Here is a 21143-nt window from a genome sequence, read left to right as displayed (position 1 = left end):
ATTGTACTATGGCTCATAATAGCATTCTGTGTCTAAAAATAGTCTGTGGTATCAGAAAAGGCATCTTTCAGCATCATCTTAATGTGATTGTTTTGGTGATATTGTAACAGGATCAGAGCTGATGCCCAAAGCTCTTTCTACCAGAATAGTTGGAGGAATATGGTGGTTTTTCACCTTAATCATAATCTCATCCTATACTGCCAACCTGGCTGCCTTCCTGACGGTAGAAAGGATGGAATCCCCCATTGATTCAGCCGACGATTTGGCAAAGCAAACCAAAATAGAGTACGGGGCTGTTAGAGATGGATCCACAATGACCTTCTTCAAGGTAAGATGGTATCATCCAATTCTGAGTGGTCAAACTGACCCATGGCTGATTACCTGCTACCTTTGCTGTGAGGAACAAACCCATGCCTTTGATGGGAGAGCTGGAAGAGAGCAAGGCCATGGACCTGAACATGTTCTCCCTCAGGTTGTTTCTCAAAGTAGGATCTCAGCTTCATACAAACACTTGGCTGAGATAGATTCTGAAGGTCACATCTGCACTGGAAAAACACTGCACATAGTCAAAATACAAGCTGGTTTGCCCCTTTCTTAAAATGTTCCATGGACAGGATTATGCATACTATTAATATAACAACCATTTACACACATAAACACATCTGTAAGTAAAGGATTGTTTTATGTGGCTAATTGCTTCATAGATAAATGTATTTATTGGTTGGGTTTTGGGGTTTTTGTTGTTGTTGGTTGTTGTGTTTTTTTGGTTGGTTAGTTTTTTTTGCACTATTGGTATTAATTAGATACAAAGTGGGTTAATCTCATGAAATGTCAATTTTAAAAGTCAACCAGATATAAATTTAGGAAATATGCACAACAATCCTGCGACAATTAGAATTAATTAGCAGCTTCATCGATAGTCTCAGCAGGGAAGTTAAGCACTGAATAAAGTGCTTTTAACTGTAGCATCTGAGAGTGATGTTTATAGTCAGATACTCAGTGCCTTTGAGGATGAGACACCCTAGTGAAACAGCATGTGGGGCAAAATAACCCCTGAATCTGTGTGAGCAGATTCAGCTCCAGTGCTGAGAGACCTGGTGCTCCAGTCTGTATTCCCCTGCACTGCTTTAACCACAACCCCTTATACTTCTATGCGAGGCAAAAAGCGAACATTTTCACACTCAGAGAGGATCGGTATTTGGGTCATTTCTCAAAACTAGAAATGCTCACCAAGGTCATTTCAATTATGTAGTATCGCCATCCCTTGTGGAGCTCTTGAGAGTGAACTACCCTTGTAATGGCTCTCATGTGGCTGAATATAAATGTTTCTGCACTGAAGGAAATGCACAAAGTAGAGTATTTTTCAGAGCCTTGTTATAGTCAGTTCTTGGAAGGATGAGCCGACATTTCTTTTAAGACATGCTGGGAAACCCATCTCAAGATATTCCTGGAAACCTCATTAGGTGAGGACAGGATCTCCATACAAATGCAAAGCAGTGGGAAACAGCCAGTGCTGCTGTCTGGAAGGCTCTGGGACATTTCTTGGGTATATGAGCTCTTCACCACCTAAAGACGGCCATTGTGGTTGCTATTCTGAAGCATATGAAAGAACTCTTCAGAATCTGCTCCTTCCACAGTATTTCACTGGAAATAACTTGTAATTTCACCACAAGAAGTTTAGAACAAATTTCTAGAGCTGTTTCCAGCTCGACAGTTTTATATATATATGTATATATATATATATATATATATATATATATATATATATATATATATATATTAATTTTTATTTATTTATTTATTTATTTATTTATTGCACCACTAATCCTTCAAGGTAAAACTTGTAGGCTTAAAAGCATGCAAGCCTCTTAAAAATAATAAAGTGATTAAATATCAATATGCTATACATGGCAGCTTACTTGTGCCTGAAATATGAGTGTGCATAAAACCAAATGAAAGGACATCAGTTTTAGTACAGAATGGAGATAGATAAGCTGGCAGAGTGAAGGTGACATAGTGAAAGATGCATGGAAAGTACAATTCATTTCACTTGTAAAACAGTGAGACACACACAATGCTATATAAATAATCTGCCCAGGGAGGTTGTGGATGCCCCGTCCTTGGAGGTGTTCAAGACCAGGTTGGACGGGGCTCTGGGCAACCTGATCTAGTAAAGGCGTATGTTTGGTGGCCCTGCTAGGCAGGGGGGTTGGAACTACATGATCCTTGAGGTCCCTTCCAACCCGGGTCATTCTGTGATTCTGTGATTCATTCTGTAATCGTGATTATTTTTATTAAGGAAGCCTTTCATGATTCTTGGTATATTAGGATTTCCTTACTCTGACCAAAAGTTCAAAAATTTCACAGTATGTGTACAATAAATACAACAGATAACTTATGTATGCAAAAGGAAGCCTGTGTGTCCTGTGAGGCCATCACTTTGCCTCCCTTGTAAAATACTGCAGATGTTTCTGGCACTAAGTAAGCACACACACAGCCACATACACAGCAGTGAGAGTGCTGGGAGGATGTAAAAACCCAATAGTCAGAAGGAGACATCAGGGGTACGGGTTTCTGTGTGTGCCTTATGGCACCGTTTAAGAAAAAGGGCCCTTGCCATAAAGGGCTAAGAGATTGTATCCCAGCTGTGAACAATCTCTCTAGACAAACTCTTGTTTAAAGAGGCAGTATTTTCAAGAATGTTCCAGCAGTGGCTATGCTTTTTAAGCAGGTAGTGCAGGGCATGAAAACAAAAGCAATTGAAATTATTTGTGGAAGACAAGAGATTCTTGGTTTTAAAGGAACCCCAGAGTCAGCCTCACAGCCCTTCACACAAATTTGAGCAAAATCCAACACATCTATACTATATATCCTATATATCTTCCACTGCTTTCTTGCACTTCTGTGATAATAGATATTAATCTCAAATTACAAGTCTGCCAGGTCCTACCTCCAGATATGCAGACGTTTTTCTACTTAAATCAATGAGAAGCCAGTTGAATCAAGTTGCTAAGTCAAGAAGCTAAGATCTTTCTATCAAACTTACCTGAATAAGGAATACATCTTTCCAGTAAATTCAATATCAGATTCAATTTACTGCATAAATGTATCATCAGTTTCAAAAAGTATTCCCAGCTGAGCAGTACAAATGCCTTCTACTTGCAAAGAGCCACTTAACCATCTTCAAAGCTTACTGGTATCCAGTGGCTTTATGTCTTGGTTGAAACATAGGTGAAATTCACAGGTATTGAATTCACAGGAAATTGTATTAGCATTTAAAGCTCATATAACCAGAAAATGAGCTGCTCACAAGAGTCTCCCAGGCACCAGTGTTTAATGAGTGCTTGTGATCTCCAACACAGCAAGCCTAAAATCAGCTGTGATGGCTTCAAACCAAAGACAGGGACTGTGAAGGAGGTGAGGATATATTGCTCCAGAACTGGGGAAATGCATGCATGGAGGGGACCGTGGGCTCATATTTACACCAAAATTTGGTTTGTGTGTGTCTGGCTCGTGCTAGGTAGTAGCACAAAATAGTTCAGTAAAGGTTGGATATGCTACCTTGAGATAATGTCTGATGGTCCGACAGCCTGTAGGTCTAATGTGATATTTCAACCAGAAGTAACACTGCTCAGTAGGTTTGGACAGTGCACAGGGGAATAGCAAGGTTTAGTCATGTTAGCACATGGAACAGGGAGTAGAGTGGGGAGGAAGGGATGTCCAGCAGTGCATGGAGGTGGCTATGGCTTCTGGCACCCCTCTTCCCTGTGCCACTGGGTATTGATAAAGGCCACGTGTACACTCCTACTGAGGCCAGCGGCAAAAATTCCCCAAACTTAAGTGGGAGAAGGATTAGGTCCTTAATTCTGATTGCAATGGAAAGCTGAAAGAAACATTTTGCTTAGAAACCACTTCAGCTTTGTTTCTCAAGCTTCATCCTTGAAGCACATGACTTTTAGGCAATGATATAAATTCAGAAAAGCCAGTGCTTTACTCATCATCAGGCTTTTTGAAGAGTACATTTGCCCTGACTGGCAGAAACCCTGATACTGAGTGCAACAGTATCCAGCTGCACTAATTTGCTGGGTTATATGTAATTATTTGCTGTAATCCATGTAACAGCATTAGCCCAAAAAACTTCAAAGCACTTTGCAGTTGTGCCAGTAATGGAGTTCCTGGCACTGCAGAGGGAGCAGAAGAGGCATAAAACACAGTGAGCGTGAAAGTCTGCATGAAGGAAAACCATTATTTCATTTGAGGTATGCTATAGACATAATTCACAACAAGCCAAAAGATAGGGCCCATCAAGGTGGAGGAAATGTTTACAGGTGTAATTTGGGTGCTGGTGTGATTCTGTGTCCTGATTTTTCCTCCACAGAAATCCAAAATATCAACATATGAGAAGATGTGGGCATTCATGAGCAGCAGGCAGCAGACGGCTCTGGTGAAGAACAATGATGAGGGAATCCAGCGTGTGCTCACAACCGACTATGCGCTGTTGATGGAGTCCACCAGCATTGAGTATGTGACTCAGAGAAACTGCAACCTCACTCAGATCGGAGGACTCATTGATTCAAAAGGCTATGGTGTGGGAACCCCAATTGGTAAGATATTTTTCAGCACAGGTGATGTGGAGTTTGCCCAGCAGTGTTCCCTACAGATGTGTAGATGGCTATCTGGATGATGCCCTATTCTTTTAGAAGATATTTTCATCAAAACAGACTCTGGGAGTCTCCTTTAAGGCAAAAGGTCTCCTCTTGCCTCCACTTATCTGCAAGCAGCCCTCATAGCCACAAAGGAAAGGAATATAGCAGTGCAGGCTACATCTGCGGAGCAATATCAACCAGCTTGCTTTCTGGAGCATCCTCTCATTGACAAACTGGGTGTTCCCTGTACTGCTCTGTTCTAAGTCCAAGTTGCACTACTGAATCATTACTTGCTTTGTGAAATCAAGTAGTCCTGAGGAAGGTGGCAGGGGTGGAGATTAAATGGTGTGTCCAACATACACATCTGAAAGAACGTGTGAGAGGGGAACAATTTCTGTTCTATTTTGAGACGCGAGGGCTGCACATAAGAACAATGGGAAGCAATTGCAAGGTTCTGCCTCTGCATCAGGGACTTCAGTATTTCAAGATAAGCAGAGCTTAAGATTCCCAGGCTCTGTGAACTCTTTCCAGCAGACCTTTTTTAGCATACTCTGTGTCCTTTACAAGACTTTTTTCTATTTGTGGAGAATTACATAATGTGTGTTGTTTTTTTTCTCTTTGCTTGCTTGTTTTGTATTTTCACTTCTTGTGAATACTGAGTACTGCACAGCCAGATCTTTTTCTTGCATTAGATAGCTACTTCTCCATACTGCTCACTTTTACATTGCCTCACTCAGTTAATAGTTCTATTTACTTCAGGGGAATTAACTAGAGCTTATAATGGGTGAAGTATTTGGTCCATTAGTTGTTTGGTAGATCAGATATAAATAAGAGAGGAAAAACATCACTGCACTTTGAACTGGGATTCTTTATGTCACTGAGCACCTCATAACATCACACATAATATTTTAAGTATATTTTTCCACTGTCTATATGAGGACGGCCTTCTGTCCTTAAGGAAAATGGTACTAATGTTAAAATATCCCCAAATAAAGATGAACAAATGGCAAGAGTTTCACTGTAGATATAAAGCTGCCACACTTTAAACCAAGAACAATGAAGGAATAATTGGAACAGATGGCAATCCTCGGAGAGAGTGCATCCATTGGAAATACAGCTGTGAAATATATTTGTAAGATGTTTCTTGTGTGATAAATGTGCCTTGATTTTTTTTCTTAAGGAAAGCCAGCAAAATTCAGGGAAATAGATACCTCCAAGCACATGGGAATATTGCAGTGTCATCAGGCTTCACAAGTTTTTAAAAAGTTGATTTAACTGATAAGATAAAGTGTCCAGATCTTCATAATATTCACATAAACCCCAAAGCCTCTGACAGTCTCTCACAGCATCCAAAACAATCATGTTGCAGAAGATGCACTAAAAACATGACTTAACTATGATCCTGAACACCAAAGTTTTAGCAAGTCTGAGTCTGCATTTGCTCCTTCAGGAGAATCTACCACCACATGGTTATGGTTTGCAGCAGTGAAAGCATTCCTTGCACTCCAAAATTTCCAGTGAATGAGACGAATGCTATCACCACTTGGTTCCTAAGGAAACAATTCATCCTTGAATACAGGGAATGTCAATTCTGCAAGTAGAAAATTGCAGATAGAAGCTGTCTTCGTTCTTCATTGTTCTGAACTGGAAAGACAGAAATTCAGGTGGATCAACAAACATCTCTGTTTACGCTTATTAGTGAGCCCTGGGTCACAGGGAGGAAGGGTTTCATTAGATTCTTGGCAAAGATCACGACTGATGAAAAATCTGCAGTGATGGTTGGTGGTGAGCTTACTGCAGTCTGGAAGCAGGGCTGTAACAGAGACACCTCTATGCAAAACCTATACAAAATGTCACCCTGGGAGGAATCCAGCTGAAGAAAGCAACACTATTACAGATGTCAGGATAGGTGTTAATTCCAGCATCACTGCCAGTGCTGATGCAAGTAATTCTAACACTAAAGCTGTTACATGGGAGATTGCTAAGAAAGTATGTGGATGTATTTCTTGTCCTGAGAGGTAGCCTGTTAATAGTTCAGTCGCCATAAATGGTATACTGAATATTCAAAGGGGTCTTGAGATGGATTTGTGTGCAGTTTTAGTGCTCAGCAATAAAACACCACTAATCCAGCACTCCACACACACTTGATGAACTTCAAAAGCACATGTAGAAATATAGATGTACCTTCTACCCTCAAGATGAATTGTGATAATCCTGCTGGCAACAAAAACATCACAGGGAAGAATGATCATCCCCACAAATTCTGTGCCATGACTCGGGCTGCTTCACTTTGCCTAACAGCTCTGTTCTATCAGACAAGGGAAAATAGATGATACCTACAACATAACAAACTCCAGCTATCAGGGCTACAAACCTCTCCTAAGGTAGAAATAATTTTGCTTTCTCTTCTGGAAGGTGTTGTTGTTTTCAGTGGTAATAATTCATTTCTCTGCATTAAGGCAGTTTTGCAAGTGTTTCATTTTCTGCTGTGCTTATTTTTGGCTCTTTAATAGCATGCATAGAAATCATCTATTCTTTCAGCCGGCGTATTTTCCTTTCAGAGCTGGCTATCCAAAGCAGTAGCTGCTGATTGCTGGCTTCCCAGATGGACTTCGTATAATCTGACACATGTCTCTTGGCATCTGTGGTCACAGCATGTCCTATTGCTGGCAGTAGAGTACACTGAAAAATAGCTGAGTGTTGGCACAACAGAGAACTGCCGTATTTTTTGCACTGACTCTCCTCAGACAGTGCTGCAGGCTAAAGGAAATGGAAAGAGGGGCTTGCATTCATGGTACAATTATTTTTAATAGTGTGCTACACAACACTGTAAGAATGAAAAATGAAACCAAGGCCAAATATCCCAGGCCATTTCGATATATGAAGACACAAAGGTGGTGCTTAGTGAGATTTTCCTATGTCCACATCCACATGCACTCTGGGTACACCTTCTACCTTAAATTTTATTCATCTTGGTGAAGGCGAGAATTGCAACTGCTTTAACTTGAGGCAAAATGTGACTGTGAAATTTTAGCTAGAGGGAATAGTCTCATTAATGTGCTAAAGGAGAGGGAAGGATGGCAGTTGGCTATATGGATGAGGGACTGGTGACACTGGCTGTATTTCAGCCCAGACACTTAAAGCATCCAACTGCAGGAATTCCAGAATGACAGGGATTGGGGGTGCATATATGTCTTCAGAGCCAAGCAGCTTTTCTTGTAATCCTCTTCTGCTCGCTATCACAAAATCCTTGCCCTATTAGCAAAAGCCTCCCTCACAATGCTAAAAACAACTTCTGGTGTCTTTTATAATTAATAACAGGATTGTTGCTATCATTGACAACTTCGGCTTCTGACAGCACTGAAAAGGTTAATTGATAGTAATTTCTTTTAACAATGCTGTGCTCCAAAAGTGGGATGAGGGACAAACCTCTCCCTTGTCCCACTTTGAGGCTACAGACTTATGCATCTGTTAGAGCTACTGGCTGAACTGAATCCTGAGCAACAGAGATTTTGTAAGATGGGGAGCTAGACTAGTGCATGAGATGCAATCATAAACAGACTGAACTGCCCAATGTGACCCTGCTATTTGCCAGATACTGTACAAGGCCATTAATGATGTTGAGGCTGAAAATGCATCATTTAGCAAGCTGTTGGCCTGAAAATAAAAAAGTATTAAATAGATGCTATTTTCAGCTTGAAGTGCCAGTAACGTTGCAAATCGTGGAAAAAAAGGGCTTGGCCAGCTTGTGTTCTTATAAGCTCTAAGGTAGGTGGAGTTGTGGGCATATGAAGTTATAAATAAGAAGAGAATGTATTTGACTGACTGCGGGTTTCCTTATACAGTTACTCTTTTTTCATGCAGTAGGAAAAATAAACAGATGTTGAAGTAAATATGAGATGTAAAATGGAAAGTCTCAAAGGATGCTTAAAGCAACATTCAGACATGATATAGAGGGATTATTTAGCAAGCAAACCCACTGCCAAGTCTTAAATAAACCTCAGTAGGAGACCCTAGAAAACAACACGAATTTCCAAATAAATAACAGCTCCAAAGGAGCCTTCTGTTCTCCAGTCCCCAGGGCAGATGCCAACAGCTTGTTGGTACTCTGTCCTCTTCCAGCTGAAGAGAACCCAAGAATTTTTAGCTGGAATAATTCAGTCTTGTAACAAGGGAGCCATTTTGCACCAGATAGCAGCGACTCGCTCTTTCTCTGCCTTTCTTTGCTGCAATCAGCACTGACAACTCTTGCTCTCATCCTTCAGGGTCACCTTATAGGGACAAGATCACCATTGCCATCCTCCAGCTCCAGGAGGAGGGGAAGCTCCACATGATGAAGGAAAAGTGGTGGCGAGGCAACGGCTGCCCTGAAGAGGACAGCAAAGAAGCCAGTGCTCTCGGGGTGGAGAATATTGGGGGCATCTTCATAGTGCTCGCTGCTGGGCTTGTTCTTTCAGTGTTCGTAGCCATTGGTGAATTTATTTATAAATCAAGGAAAAACAGTGATATTGAGCAGGTAAGTCATACTTTTCCAGCTTGCTGATGTTTCTGGGAGGCTGAGATCTGTAGTGACTGCATTATGTCTCTTTGCTGGAGTGCAGGTTTCGTATTGCTAAACTCTCACCATTTGTTTCTGGCACTACAGAGAAATAATGACTTAATAAGAATAGGGAAGAAACTCATCCACAGTCCAATTAGTGGTGCTGTTTATTATGGCAATGCAGAACAAGAGCAATTAATTTCTCAATCTGTTTTTGCTTATCTTTAAGACTTAGAGTACAGATTACCTTGGAAAGGAATAAAACACAATTTTATTTTATTTTATTTTATTTTATTTTATTTTATTTTATTTTATTTTATTTTATTTTATTTTATTTTATTTTATTTTATTTTATTTTATTTTATTTTATTTTTATTGGCATTCACATCAGCTCTTGAGTAACAACAGGAATGTACTTCCAAATCCCTAGTGTAATTTTTCTCTTGCCTAGAAAGCATTTATTTCACAGTTAGGGGTTTACACCCTCTGTGCTGTAGCACTTCAAAGCAGGGAAACCTACTGAAAGCTGATGGATGCCACAGCAAAGTAAGATTATGGAGCCAAACAAATTCTGGATATAGCTCCACTGAAGTGTGATGAATGATTTGAAAATGCAGAGAGGAAACAAAGGAAATGTTATCTACAAATCACATATTTAATATAGCATAAGCTTGTGAAATAGAATCTATCATTAAAACAGGGTCTAAACACCCATTTGCTGAGTTGCCAAGCACAGTAAAAGAAAGAAGATATATACAGCCACTCAGAGTTTATTTATTAAGCTGTCTACCAAAACTTTCACTCTGACTACCTTCCCTGGTTTTGCTCTGCTGCTGGCAATGTCCTGGACCCTAGTTCAGCCCCGTTTGGATCAACTGCTAAAGCTGTTCTTGTCCTGTTCACTTCATCAGAATGTATCATAGGAATGAGGGTCATGTTGCTCTGCAGCCTTGGTAGACTGAGGCAGTCATCAGTTTGTATCACCTAACTTCAGACATATACTTCTAAGAGAGTTCTTTAAGATCAGTTTGCATTTAGATGGGAAAGGCAAGAGATTTTCAGTCAGAAGTTCATCCTCTCCCTCCAAGACGTAGTCTTACAAAGCTGATGACATAAATGACAGGTCAAGAAAAATAAGGGATGAGTGAAAGAGAAGGAGAACACTTTGAACTCTACCTTAGAACTGTGGTTTACACTGTACTGATGCTGAGACATGAGAGAGTTTGACATCTAAGTCAAAGCAAGTAGCCAAGGCTGAGGGCCTGGAGAGGACAGTGTACCTCATTTTTAAACACTGGATTTTTGATGGAATGAACCATCCTGCAGTGATGTTGAGGCACTGATCTCTCTCTGATGATAGTGGATAGGACACGAGGAAAAAGCATGGAGCTGTATCAGGGGAGGGTCAGGTTGAGGATTAGGAAAGGGCTGTTCACTGAGAGAATGGCTGGGCACTGGAACAAGCTCTCCAGGACAATCCTCTCAGACATACAGTTTGAATTTGAGGTGGTCCTGTATGAAGCCAGGATTTGGATTCAGTGTACCTTGCGGGTCCTTTCAAGCTCAGGGTATTCTGTTGTTCTATGCCTGTATCTCCTTGTGGTCACAAGTAGCTAAGTGCACATGCCCACTGTCCAGACAGCTAGAAGGAAGTGACCTGAATCCTACCAGGCATCTTAATTTTCCAAATGACTCTTGATGTTATTGTTGGTCCCTGGGATCTAATGCCACAGTTGTTGATTGCACTTAGTCTTCACAGTGCCCTGCAGAAGAAGGCAGCTTGTGATTGTGCAGACTTCTCTGCATGCCCCTGATCAAGCCCTCACTAAAAGCAATGTGTACAAACAATGGATGTAATTCAGGCAGACAACTTTGCAGGCTTTATTAATCAAGATGTCCATGTTTGGGAGAAAGACAGAGAAAGGATGAATGCATTTTGCTCATATTGCAACTTTCTGGTTACCACGTAAACTTTATAGAATAGTTTTAGCACAAAATGAGTAAAGAATATATTGAGATCAAGTTAAAGACTTGGGAGTTCTTTATTCAAATAAATTTTGGAGCAGTACTGCAGGTAAAATGCTTAGTATACGCACTGAAGTGCTGCAGAATATTTTGGAACAATTCAGGAGTCCAGGAAGGACTTGAAATCATAATTAAAATAGACCTAAAGATGTACATCATGAGAAATTAGTAAATTATTTGGGAATTTGTGGGATGAATAACATAATACTCAGGGATGAATATATAAATACGTGGTGTCTTTGTGTAGTGAAACTGCTACTGTTTCACAGTGATGTGTTGCTGACTGTGATAAAGGAAATCTTTAAGTATGTTAATGTGACAACATAATGTATGAGTACCACAGATTTTTTTCTGTGACAGTAATTTCAAAGAAAGAAAATTCAGGTGATTTCAGTGTTATTTTCTGGTTTCTCTCTGTTTGCTTTATTTTCACACTGATGATATAAGAAGCTTAGACAGAAAATGCTGCACAGCATATATTGTCACTAAGCTAATCCAAAGCATGATTTGCATACAATCTGTGACTTTTCTGTTTCCATAAATAGAGTTTCTTTTGATTTAAATAACTTTTGAATCTCATTCTCATGTTTGTTTTTAATTTTACTTCTCTCATTTATTCATTTTCTCCACTTTTTTTTTCTTGCATGCAAGGCCTTTTGTTTCTTTTACGGACTACAGTGTAAGCAAACCCATCCGTCCAACTCCACCTCTGGCACCACCTTATCTACGGAGTTAGACTGTGGCAAGTTAATCCGAGAGGAGAGAGGGATTCGAACACAGCCCTCAATTCATACTGTGTAGTCAGGAAAGAAAAAAGGTGTGTCCAATGAAAGCATTAAACAGTGCACTTAATGACAAAGATTGTACTCACCAAAACACAGTTAATGTCTTCAAAGTGCCTTTTGCTTCAGCAGGAGATACGCTTATCTAATGCAAATTGTCAAAGTCCTGGAAGTTTGGGCAGTTTAAATGCATATCACAGAATATAATTACACCTACAGCAAAGACTGAGAGCAACAGACTATAGCAGATTTTAATACAATAGTCTCTAGGTACAACTGCCATCTTGTCATTTCATTGGGTAATTCACTTTTTTTTCAGGTAAGAAATACTGTTTTACCTCCTTTTCATTTTCAACCAAACTTGAGTAATCTCATAGCAATCTCATTAGTAAAAGCATGGAGAAAAAATTCCTTGGTCTCTGGTGAAGCATTCAGCAAGTGGGCCAGAGAGTTCTCTATAAACCACAGAAAATAACCTGCAGGCTCCATTAACTTTCTGAACTCCTATTATAAACAGCCAGAGATTTTTAGCTGGCATATATTATTTCCAGTGTCAATATTTAATGAATTTTAATTCATCCATTTAAAATTCATTAGACAACGCCCCCAAGTAACTATCATAGCACAAGATCATATCTATCAGTTAAATTTTATGCCATGTAACCATTAACATTTAAGAACATAATCAGTGAAAGCACCCTCAGGCAGTCCCAGTATATATGTACCTTTCATAGCATAACTCTGTTGACTTGGCTTGAGTAATTCATGACGTTCACTATTGTAAGGCTTTATAATATAGGAAAATGTTTTATGACATTAAGTGGCAGTAAAAATAATATCGATTTATGTTGAACTGTATAGCATTGGCTTTTTCTTTAGAGGAAGACATATTGGATGCTTTCTATACCTTGGAAGGACATCAGTTTGATTTCCTTCAGTCTTATGCTTGCCTGTGGACTGCCTCAGAGGGAAATAACAGGCTGGATCTGTTGTTGCCTCAGAAAAACTTATGACAATAATTTGGGATAGATACACAAAATATATAGAAATGCCATCTCATAGGATATCGTGAACCACTGCAAACAACTGAGTTTGCAAAACCTGATTACCTTATGTCTGAATGTCATTATATCCTGACTTACCTTCAGTTTCACCAATTCATTTTCCACCCCTCACGCTTACTTTATGTTTTCTTGCACAATGCAGTTCCTCCTCATCAAACAAGTTAATGATCTGTTTTATTGAGGGGCCATTTCTGGACTCTACTGCAATTAGGAAACTTGTTCGAGTGGATGCCTTCCTGCTCAATCACCAAAATGCTCTAGCAAAGCTCTGCTGTCCTCTTGAATTGTTTCTCTCGTATCTGGCTTCCGAATATACTGTGCTTTACTTCTATTCATTTTACAACTTTTAGTCAGCAATATTTATAGTGGTAGTGGGCTTCAAGTTGTTGTTTTTGGGTGTTCTTTTTTTTATGAAGACACACAGTGCTCATGGCTTGACTACGGTAGTTCCTCTCTGCCAGTGTTCTTTCAAGTACGTGAGTGAGTGTTTCTGCTCTACTCCAAACACTGCAAGAAACTCTCTTGCTCAAACTGGAATTTTAACCAGCTTGAACAGTGCCTTGAAAGCTTAGGTTCTGCATAAAATGATCATTCCTAGCAGTGAAGACCTGAATAAGATCTTCAATATCCCTGGTTTTAAAAAATAAACACTCTTGTCTACAATTTCCCAGCTGAAGAAACTTAAAACTAATTAAATCCAGCTTCTCTGAACTCTCAGAGTAGAAGGAAAACTACTAATGGGCTTATCTTCATCATTGCTCTTTGCAAGAAATCCATCAGTTTGCAGCTTCTACTACATCCCTAATCACTGTTTAAATGAATGCCAAATCCAGAAGTTTCTGTTACTTTTTGGGTAAACACTTTCACATCTGTCAAGGAAACATTCACATTGTTAGTGATCATTTTGCCTGTTTAGGTGTCCCCAGAGGCAACCTTACAGCCTTCAGTTTGCCAGTGGGAATTACAAAGCAGTTCCTCCTTTCCCTAACTATCCAACTACAAAAAAATTATTTAGAAGTTTTACTTTTTCCTTAGCAGTTATGCCAGCAGTTAAGGCAGTGAAGAGAAGGCGTGCCAGCTGGGAACTAATAAATTGTGTTTTGAAACACAATATTTGCAAGGCTCACTGTGGGTTCAGAAAAAGCCAGGTGTCTTCAGGTTAATAGCGGGGTTTGAGGAAGGCACAGCCCATGGCATTTCCCACAAAGTGCATGGCAGTGAGGGAGTCGAACACAGGATGTGACAGGCTTTAGGAAGAAGTGTTAAAGTCTTAAAAATTTTTGGCCTGTCAACACTCTACACTTTAAAACTGTTACAATTTGAACTTTGGCCACACAAACATATTCCGTTCACAAATGGTTGCAATTGCATTTTCCTCACTCGCAGCCTTGTAACTGCACCTGGGACCCAACGGTCAGACTATATTCCCTCTCACTTATATGTCAGCATTGAGTTAACAGCTCTGCCTGCGACGGAAGAGCCACAACAGAGTGTCAGCTCTGGCAGTACCAGTAGTGCATAATCAGAGCTATTTTGGGAGAATAAATGGTTATAAACATACCCCATGTGCCATTTTATAGTTGTTGGGGTGTTTTGTTTTGTTTTTGTTTTTGTTTTTGTTTTTTCTTTTTTGCCTTTGTTGCATTTCAATCAATCAGAGCTCCCCAAATAATCAAATAGTAACTGCAGAAAAAAAAAAAAGGAAAAAAAAAAAAAAAGGCATATTCTTTGACATGTAGAAATCACTGGCTTCTGAAAGTAATGGGGTCGTGAACAAGCTAGTCCCTTCCCATTGCCAGGTTGGTTTGCCTGGGGTCAATGCTCCTACCTTTATTTATTGTCATTTGATGCCCTCATTACACGGTCTGCCATCCAATGATGCAAAAATACGAGTGGGAGGATGGAAAAAGAATGAGATAGGAGAAGAATGAAAGGAACAAAGGCAGTATGAGAGCTGCCTTTCAAGATCTAAAGGGGGGCTGTAAGAAAGAAGGGGCCAGACTCTTCAACAGGGTGTGTTGTGATACAACAAAGGGAAATGGTTCCAAACTAAAAGAGGGGAGATTTAGATCAAATATAAGGAAGAAGTTTTTTACAGTAAGGGTGGTGAGGCAATGGAACACATCGCCCAGGGAAGTGGTGGATGCCCTGTTCCTGGAGATATTCAAGGTCAGGCTGGATGGGTCTCTGAGCACCTGATGGAGCTGCTGGTGTAGTGTAGATGACCTTTAAAATTCCCTTCCAACTGAAACGATTCTATAATTCTGTGATTCTGTGAATATGATCACCGTTTCAGGGAGCTAGGATCAGTGTGGCTTAAGAACACACCTGTACCATACAGCTAGAACAAGCACACCAATCATGCTTTCACATCTGGATTGATATTTGCTCAAAGTACTGCCGTAGCTTCATGTCATTGTGTCATATCTCTTGGATTAAAGCTTTGAAGAGTCATATCTTTAGCTCTTTGGGAACAAAGGAGTAGAAGAAAAAAAAATCCCTATCTCAGTGACATTCTTGCAAAAAAAGCTTTTGTGTGTGTGTGTGAATTTATTGGGTCTATAAAAACTTTCCTTCTTCAACTATCAACTTGAGCCCATCCATTAACAGACCTTAACCCCACCTCCAAACCGGACGGTGGTTAGGTGTGCCTGCAGTGAGCATCCCTGTTTGCATTTGATGGCTTCTGAGTGGCTTCAACAAGTGGCTTTACTGATTTATGTGTGTGTGTGTATGTAAACAGGAAGCTGAGGAGCAGTTTATATAATTGAAACACAGTTAAAATAATCCATGGATTATTGTGACACTGTTTTGACAGTCACCGTTCAATAGACTCTGACAGTTTAAAATCCTTCATTTGGTGATCTCCTCATGCAATTAGCCATTAGTGACAGAACACTCAAACAGATTCTTAATGTGCTGCAACAGCAGCTCACTCCCTAGGAGAAACTATTTTGGATATTTCTCCTTCAGTGCACTAGGAAAAAACAAATCACTTTTCTTTCAGCAGAAGACATATGTCAGCGTCCCAGCGATGAGTTTTTCACACTGAGGAAGGCACAGCAGGAGTAAAACTTTGTTTTCTGCACTTCCTCCTCCATGGCTGAGCTAGTCAGGTGTTCTTCCCAAATAAAATCTAGCCAACATCCTTTTATTTTGGTAACTCTCAGTTGTCCAGTGCAGCACAATGATTGTCTTTTTGTTTGTTGTTTTTTCTTTCTTTTCCTTATTTGATATATTTTTTTTCCCAAGGTGTTAAAAAAACAATTGAAGAATCTTATCCTCAGGTATAGGTAGCAACACTTTGATAAAGTCTAACCACAGATTATTATTATTATTATTATTATTTTAGAAATCTCTATTTCATGTTATCCTTTAAATTCAGAAGCTATAATTACTTTATAGCTTAGCACAGTCTTCTGGATGTCAGCATAAGGAACAATCTGAGATTTTCATGAGCAAGCTTTTTCATCCTGCTGCAATGACCAAAGGGCAAAGAGGAAGAATCTCAAACAAAAATGAGCCCCAGATCCATTCTGTTCATATAAGATTTCCTTTAACTTTCACAGGCAGTGTACTGCAGCATTTTGACACTGCTTGGGTGAAAATGTCAAGCTGATTAATAGCATAACTTTAATCTTATTATTCTGTTGTTAAATATGTTGCTGTCTCTAGTCTCCTCTCTTTTTTGGAGAGACCTCGAAAGTGATCTTAATAACATGTCAAAAACAAAACAAAGCAAACAAAAACAAACAACAACAAAAAAAAAACCAACACCAACAATCCGCAAAGCTTATTAAAGAAACTCTTTTGGTCTGCCTATCGAAATATAAGATTAAAAGAACAGTATCTTGCCTTGTAAGTGGAATTTGAATGTCGTCATACATTTTCTAAAGGCTACTACAGACATGGTGTTGTTCAGAGGGCTGTCTTGGGAGTTCCTACAGATGGTGTTTCTTAGCTACAATTTTCAAGTAACTCATAAGTCATTCTGGTGAAGTTTGGATTTGCTTTATGTTACTGTTCTCTACTGCTTTAAAAAATCAGGGCAATTCCAGTTTTCAAATATTTGTTCAGTATGCTGATTGCATGAACGAGCTTTGAGATAAATAGGATATTTAGCCAGTTTTCCTAGGACTCGAAAGAGCTCTTGTCATATCTGCCTTTCTGACCTTCTGAATGACTAACCAGACCCAAAAGTTCAGAGTGTCATCTCAGACAGCTCTTTTAGACAACCTTAAGCAATCTGTGAAGGCAGTGGTAGTAAAGGACCTGTGTAGCACAGGCTTTTAATGCTCTTTGCCACCTCCAATAGGTTTTCTCAAAGGTGGCAGTATTTCAGATGCAGAGATGATTATAAAATCGGTCAGGGCTGTAATTACATCTGTGACCATTGAACAGATCTTTGAAAGATCCGTTCAATACGTCTTTAACTCATTGCTTCAGGTTGAAAGTGGAACCAGTAGAGTGTTTCTCAAGTCATGAAGTCAGATTCTAGAAAGCTCATATACATAATGCCAGCAAATGTCTATGTGCAGACGTAAATGACCTTCATGAGATTACTTTGCTTATATGAAATTAAAAGATACTGTGATAACTGCCTTGTCTGACTAACACAAATCAGTCTGGAAAATCTGATCATAGGCATATTAACAAGGCAGTAAGCTGTACTATTTCTTCTGCAGAAATCATCCCTGCATGCACACTGCAGAGGTTGATGGCTATTGTTAAGAGCATGCACAACATGCAGGTTGGTAAGAAGAAAAGGTTGGGGGTAAAAAAATAAGCCTGGCCATTCCTACAAATATTTAATATTTTCTTTTCTGTGTTTTCCATGGAGTTCCAGAATCACTTGGTAATCTAGATGTTGAAAGTTCAGTTAAAAATTATCCATGCCAAGTGAGTTAGTTAGAATATATACTTTTAATAGTTTAGAAATAAGCGGTGCTATGCTTCAAAAAGTCTGAAGTCATATACAAAGAATTATGTATTAAAATAATACCTGCTTCACCTGCTGCTTCCAGAGGGCAGAGGGCCTCAACAGACACCACTGACTCTAACTCCAGTAACACCAGAATTCCCATTTTACATTATCTGAGGGGTTATTTAAATGACAATTGCACCTGCACACTGTTGCACCTGGCTATTAACAGAATTTAATTTGAAAAAAAAGGTAGCACAGTGTCCTGGACCATGACTGTTATACTTTGATTTGGCATGACTTTATTGTACTTTGATTTATGTATACTTAAGAATTTTAGATGAGCAAAAATTAAACACCTCAAAGATAAAACATTAAATTCCAGATGTAGCGATTTATGGGATCTTTGCAAGCAGTTCATCCCACAAATGGATGTGCTGACACCTGCAAGATCATATACTATCAACCACAGACACATTAACGTCTTGGGCTCATTTGCAAAATCAGGGCTATACACTATACCTACAGAGTTCATACCAGTCTGGAAGAAGCACAGTGTGAGGAATTCACTACTGAGGAATCCCTTTGCTGCTTCAAATAAATGATCTAGCCTTTATCCAGTTTATCCTCACACTTTTTTGCATTTGAGAATATTTCTCTGGAATACCTGGCTACTAGAAATGTTGAATTTTCTCTTCTTTTTCTCCTCTTCCAAAATCATACTGTGTTATACTTTTTTAAACCCTGTGTAACTGAAATCACCGTTGAGTTAATGGCTAAAGACTGAACACTACTCCCCTTGCACTGGTATCTCTGGTAAAAGGGAATTTATGTTTGATATAAAGAACCATGTCTGTGTGCTGTTGCTCTCATTTGACAAGATAAATCAATTATAATAACTATATACCGTATACAACAATATAGTGTATAAATATATTTATATAATAACAATAACACAATTAACCAGATGTGTTAAAACTCAGCAGTTCTGTAGTTCTAGAAAGGCTTTGTTAGGGGGATTTATTCAGCATGATGGAGGTAAGGTGGTCAAAGCTTTGTTTCACGCTGCTACCATCAGTTCATTTTATGTATCAGTCTATACATATTTGCATGAAACAGCCTTTTGCCTTGCTATATACCTCAATTGAAAGCCTCTGTGCTTTTTGTGTTATAAGTAATTATTCCAGCAGAAGATTGTAAAAGATTTTTCCACTTACCCAAAATGTCTTTGTTAATATTGTGATGGTGGAAAGGAAGAGGATTTCTGTTTGCTTTCTAAACTATTCAGCTACCTCATTCTTGTGGTAATTTCTCTCCTTTCTTTGACACAAAACATTTGAAAAAGATTCTTTCCAAAGAGAGGATTGCTGTATTTTGGAACTGCCTATTAATTTAGTGAACATAACTAAGCTACAAAGAAATCTTTCTTTTCTTTGGTATTCACAATTCTGTGGGGCTAAGGTACATGTGATTTTAAAAAGCAGATGTTTTTTTTCTTTTAAGGTCAGAAGGAAAATTACCTGTTGAAAAAGGGTAAGTTTTACTATGTGAAGCCAACAGAACACCACAAACCTACCAATCTGCGCAGAGCTCAAGAAATATGAACATCAACTTTAGTTAAGACAAAATTAAATTGATCATTGATTTCAGTGGAAGCCATGTTAGGCAAACAAACAAACAAACAAACAAAAAACAACAACAACAACAACAAAAACAAGTGACTTACAGATGTCATGTTAGAAATGAGGGATTTGCTCAAAGCTGACAGAAGTCACAAGAGAGCTTTCCAATCCCGCTTTTAAGTGCTGAGCTCCATTTTTTCTAAGAGCTGTGATCTGGTCAGAGGGTATGGCTGAACTCTTCAGTGAAAAGTGTTTAATGCAATTTCTATGTCCCAACAGTGTCTTTCTTTCAATGCTATAATGGAGGAGCTTGGCATTTCACTCAAGCATCAGAAGAAGTTAAAGAAAAGGTCAAGAACTAAGGCAAAGTCTTCATTCACAAGTATCCTTACTTGCCACCAGAGAAGGACACTGAGGAAAGAAACCATAGCGTAAGCAGGAGAGGCTCCTGGGAGGAAGTATCAGGAACAGAATCAGAACAAAAACTTTGCTGCCTACAAGTTGATTGTGGTGGGATTTCTGAAATATAGACATTTACCTTGTTCTTCAGAAATTCTCTGTGGTTTCTTTTTATAATCTAGAGGTACAACAGTTTAAATGCTCACATAGACTGATGTACTGCTACTAATCATCTGGGAAGTGTCTCACTGTTTCTTTTGAGATGGATTTGTATGCTCACCTGGTTTGCATCTCTCTTCCCCTTCCCATGCATTGCTGTATGTGCTTTCTAAATAAATAAATAAACAAGAGACAGGGATCTTTTTTCCAATACTCTGGGAGTGATATCTTCTTTTTTTTTAATTTTCTTTTGAATAAAATATGACAGTTCTGCTAAGTACAGTTCCTTAGAAACTGGTGTCCAGATAACCAAAATAAAAACCTGTAACTCCTAAACAATGACTACAAAAACATATGAAATACAAAGGCATCAAAGAATGAGCTATTCTTACTTTTCTCTGAAGTTGTAAAGAACACTCTTCAGGTTCTTACCTGTGACTAACTTGGTTTTCCTTATCTTCTCTCTTTCTTATTTATTTTAAGATGAGATAATTTAGTAATGCCGTGGCTCCAGGTGCTAGATGTTCAAAAGGTAAATCCGAAAATCACAAATGCAATGATCAGTGAACAAGCGAAGACAACACTGACATCATCACAGTGCCACACCATCCAGCTCTTAATACCAATAAAATAATTCTCAAACTTGAAATGAAAATCACCTAGAAAATAGAGCAAAGATTATTCAATTTATAGTAAGCCTTGACCAGAAAAATAACATCTGACAGAGATGTAGCCAATGCTCTAGTTGGGGAGTGGTACCTTGCTGTCCTACACATTCAGTTGGATATGAGCTCAGGGCAGTCTCAACAGTATAACCACTTCTAGACTTAAAGCGAGACTGAAAAAAGGGAACCAGAGAACTAAGCTACCAATTGCTTTTCTGCACATTGCACAGAGCTGGGTCAGACTAAATTGTGTCAACAGTATTTGCTTTAGACTTTGTTGATGTTCATTACATAAGTATTCTGCACAGTGTCAAGATTTC

The 21143-nt window shown here is 39.0% G+C and overlaps 1 protein-coding gene across 4 annotated transcripts in view; it reads left to right on the top strand.

The window, feature by feature from the left end:
- Nucleotides 1-20371, top strand: part of GRIK1 (glutamate ionotropic receptor kainate type subunit 1) — a 155351-nt gene extending 134980 nt beyond the window's left edge. For 2 of the 4 annotated variants that reach the window (XM_072347980.1, XM_072347815.1), the window contains 5 exons: nucleotides 111-328; nucleotides 4379-4604; nucleotides 8912-9162; nucleotides 11863-12028; nucleotides 19880-20371. In XM_072347980.1, the coding sequence (XP_072204081.1) occupies nucleotides 111-328; nucleotides 4379-4604; nucleotides 8912-9162; nucleotides 11863-12012 (845 nt within the window). In that variant the 3' untranslated portion in view covers nucleotides 12013-12028; nucleotides 19880-20371. The remainder of the gene's footprint in view (nucleotides 1-110; nucleotides 329-4378; nucleotides 4605-8911; nucleotides 9163-11862; nucleotides 12029-19879) is intronic. The other 2 variants (XM_072347719.1, XM_072347893.1) reach the window with 1 other exon arrangement.
- Nucleotides 20372-21143: the final 772 nt, after the last annotated feature.

Source organism: Excalfactoria chinensis, chromosome 1 (assembly GCF_039878825.1).
Source record: "Excalfactoria chinensis isolate bCotChi1 chromosome 1, bCotChi1.hap2, whole genome shotgun sequence".
Taxonomy (NCBI): domain Eukaryota; kingdom Metazoa; phylum Chordata; class Aves; order Galliformes; family Phasianidae; genus Excalfactoria; species Excalfactoria chinensis.
Note: the sequence above shows the minus strand (reverse complement) of the source record. Positions and strands in the feature narration are given on the sequence as shown.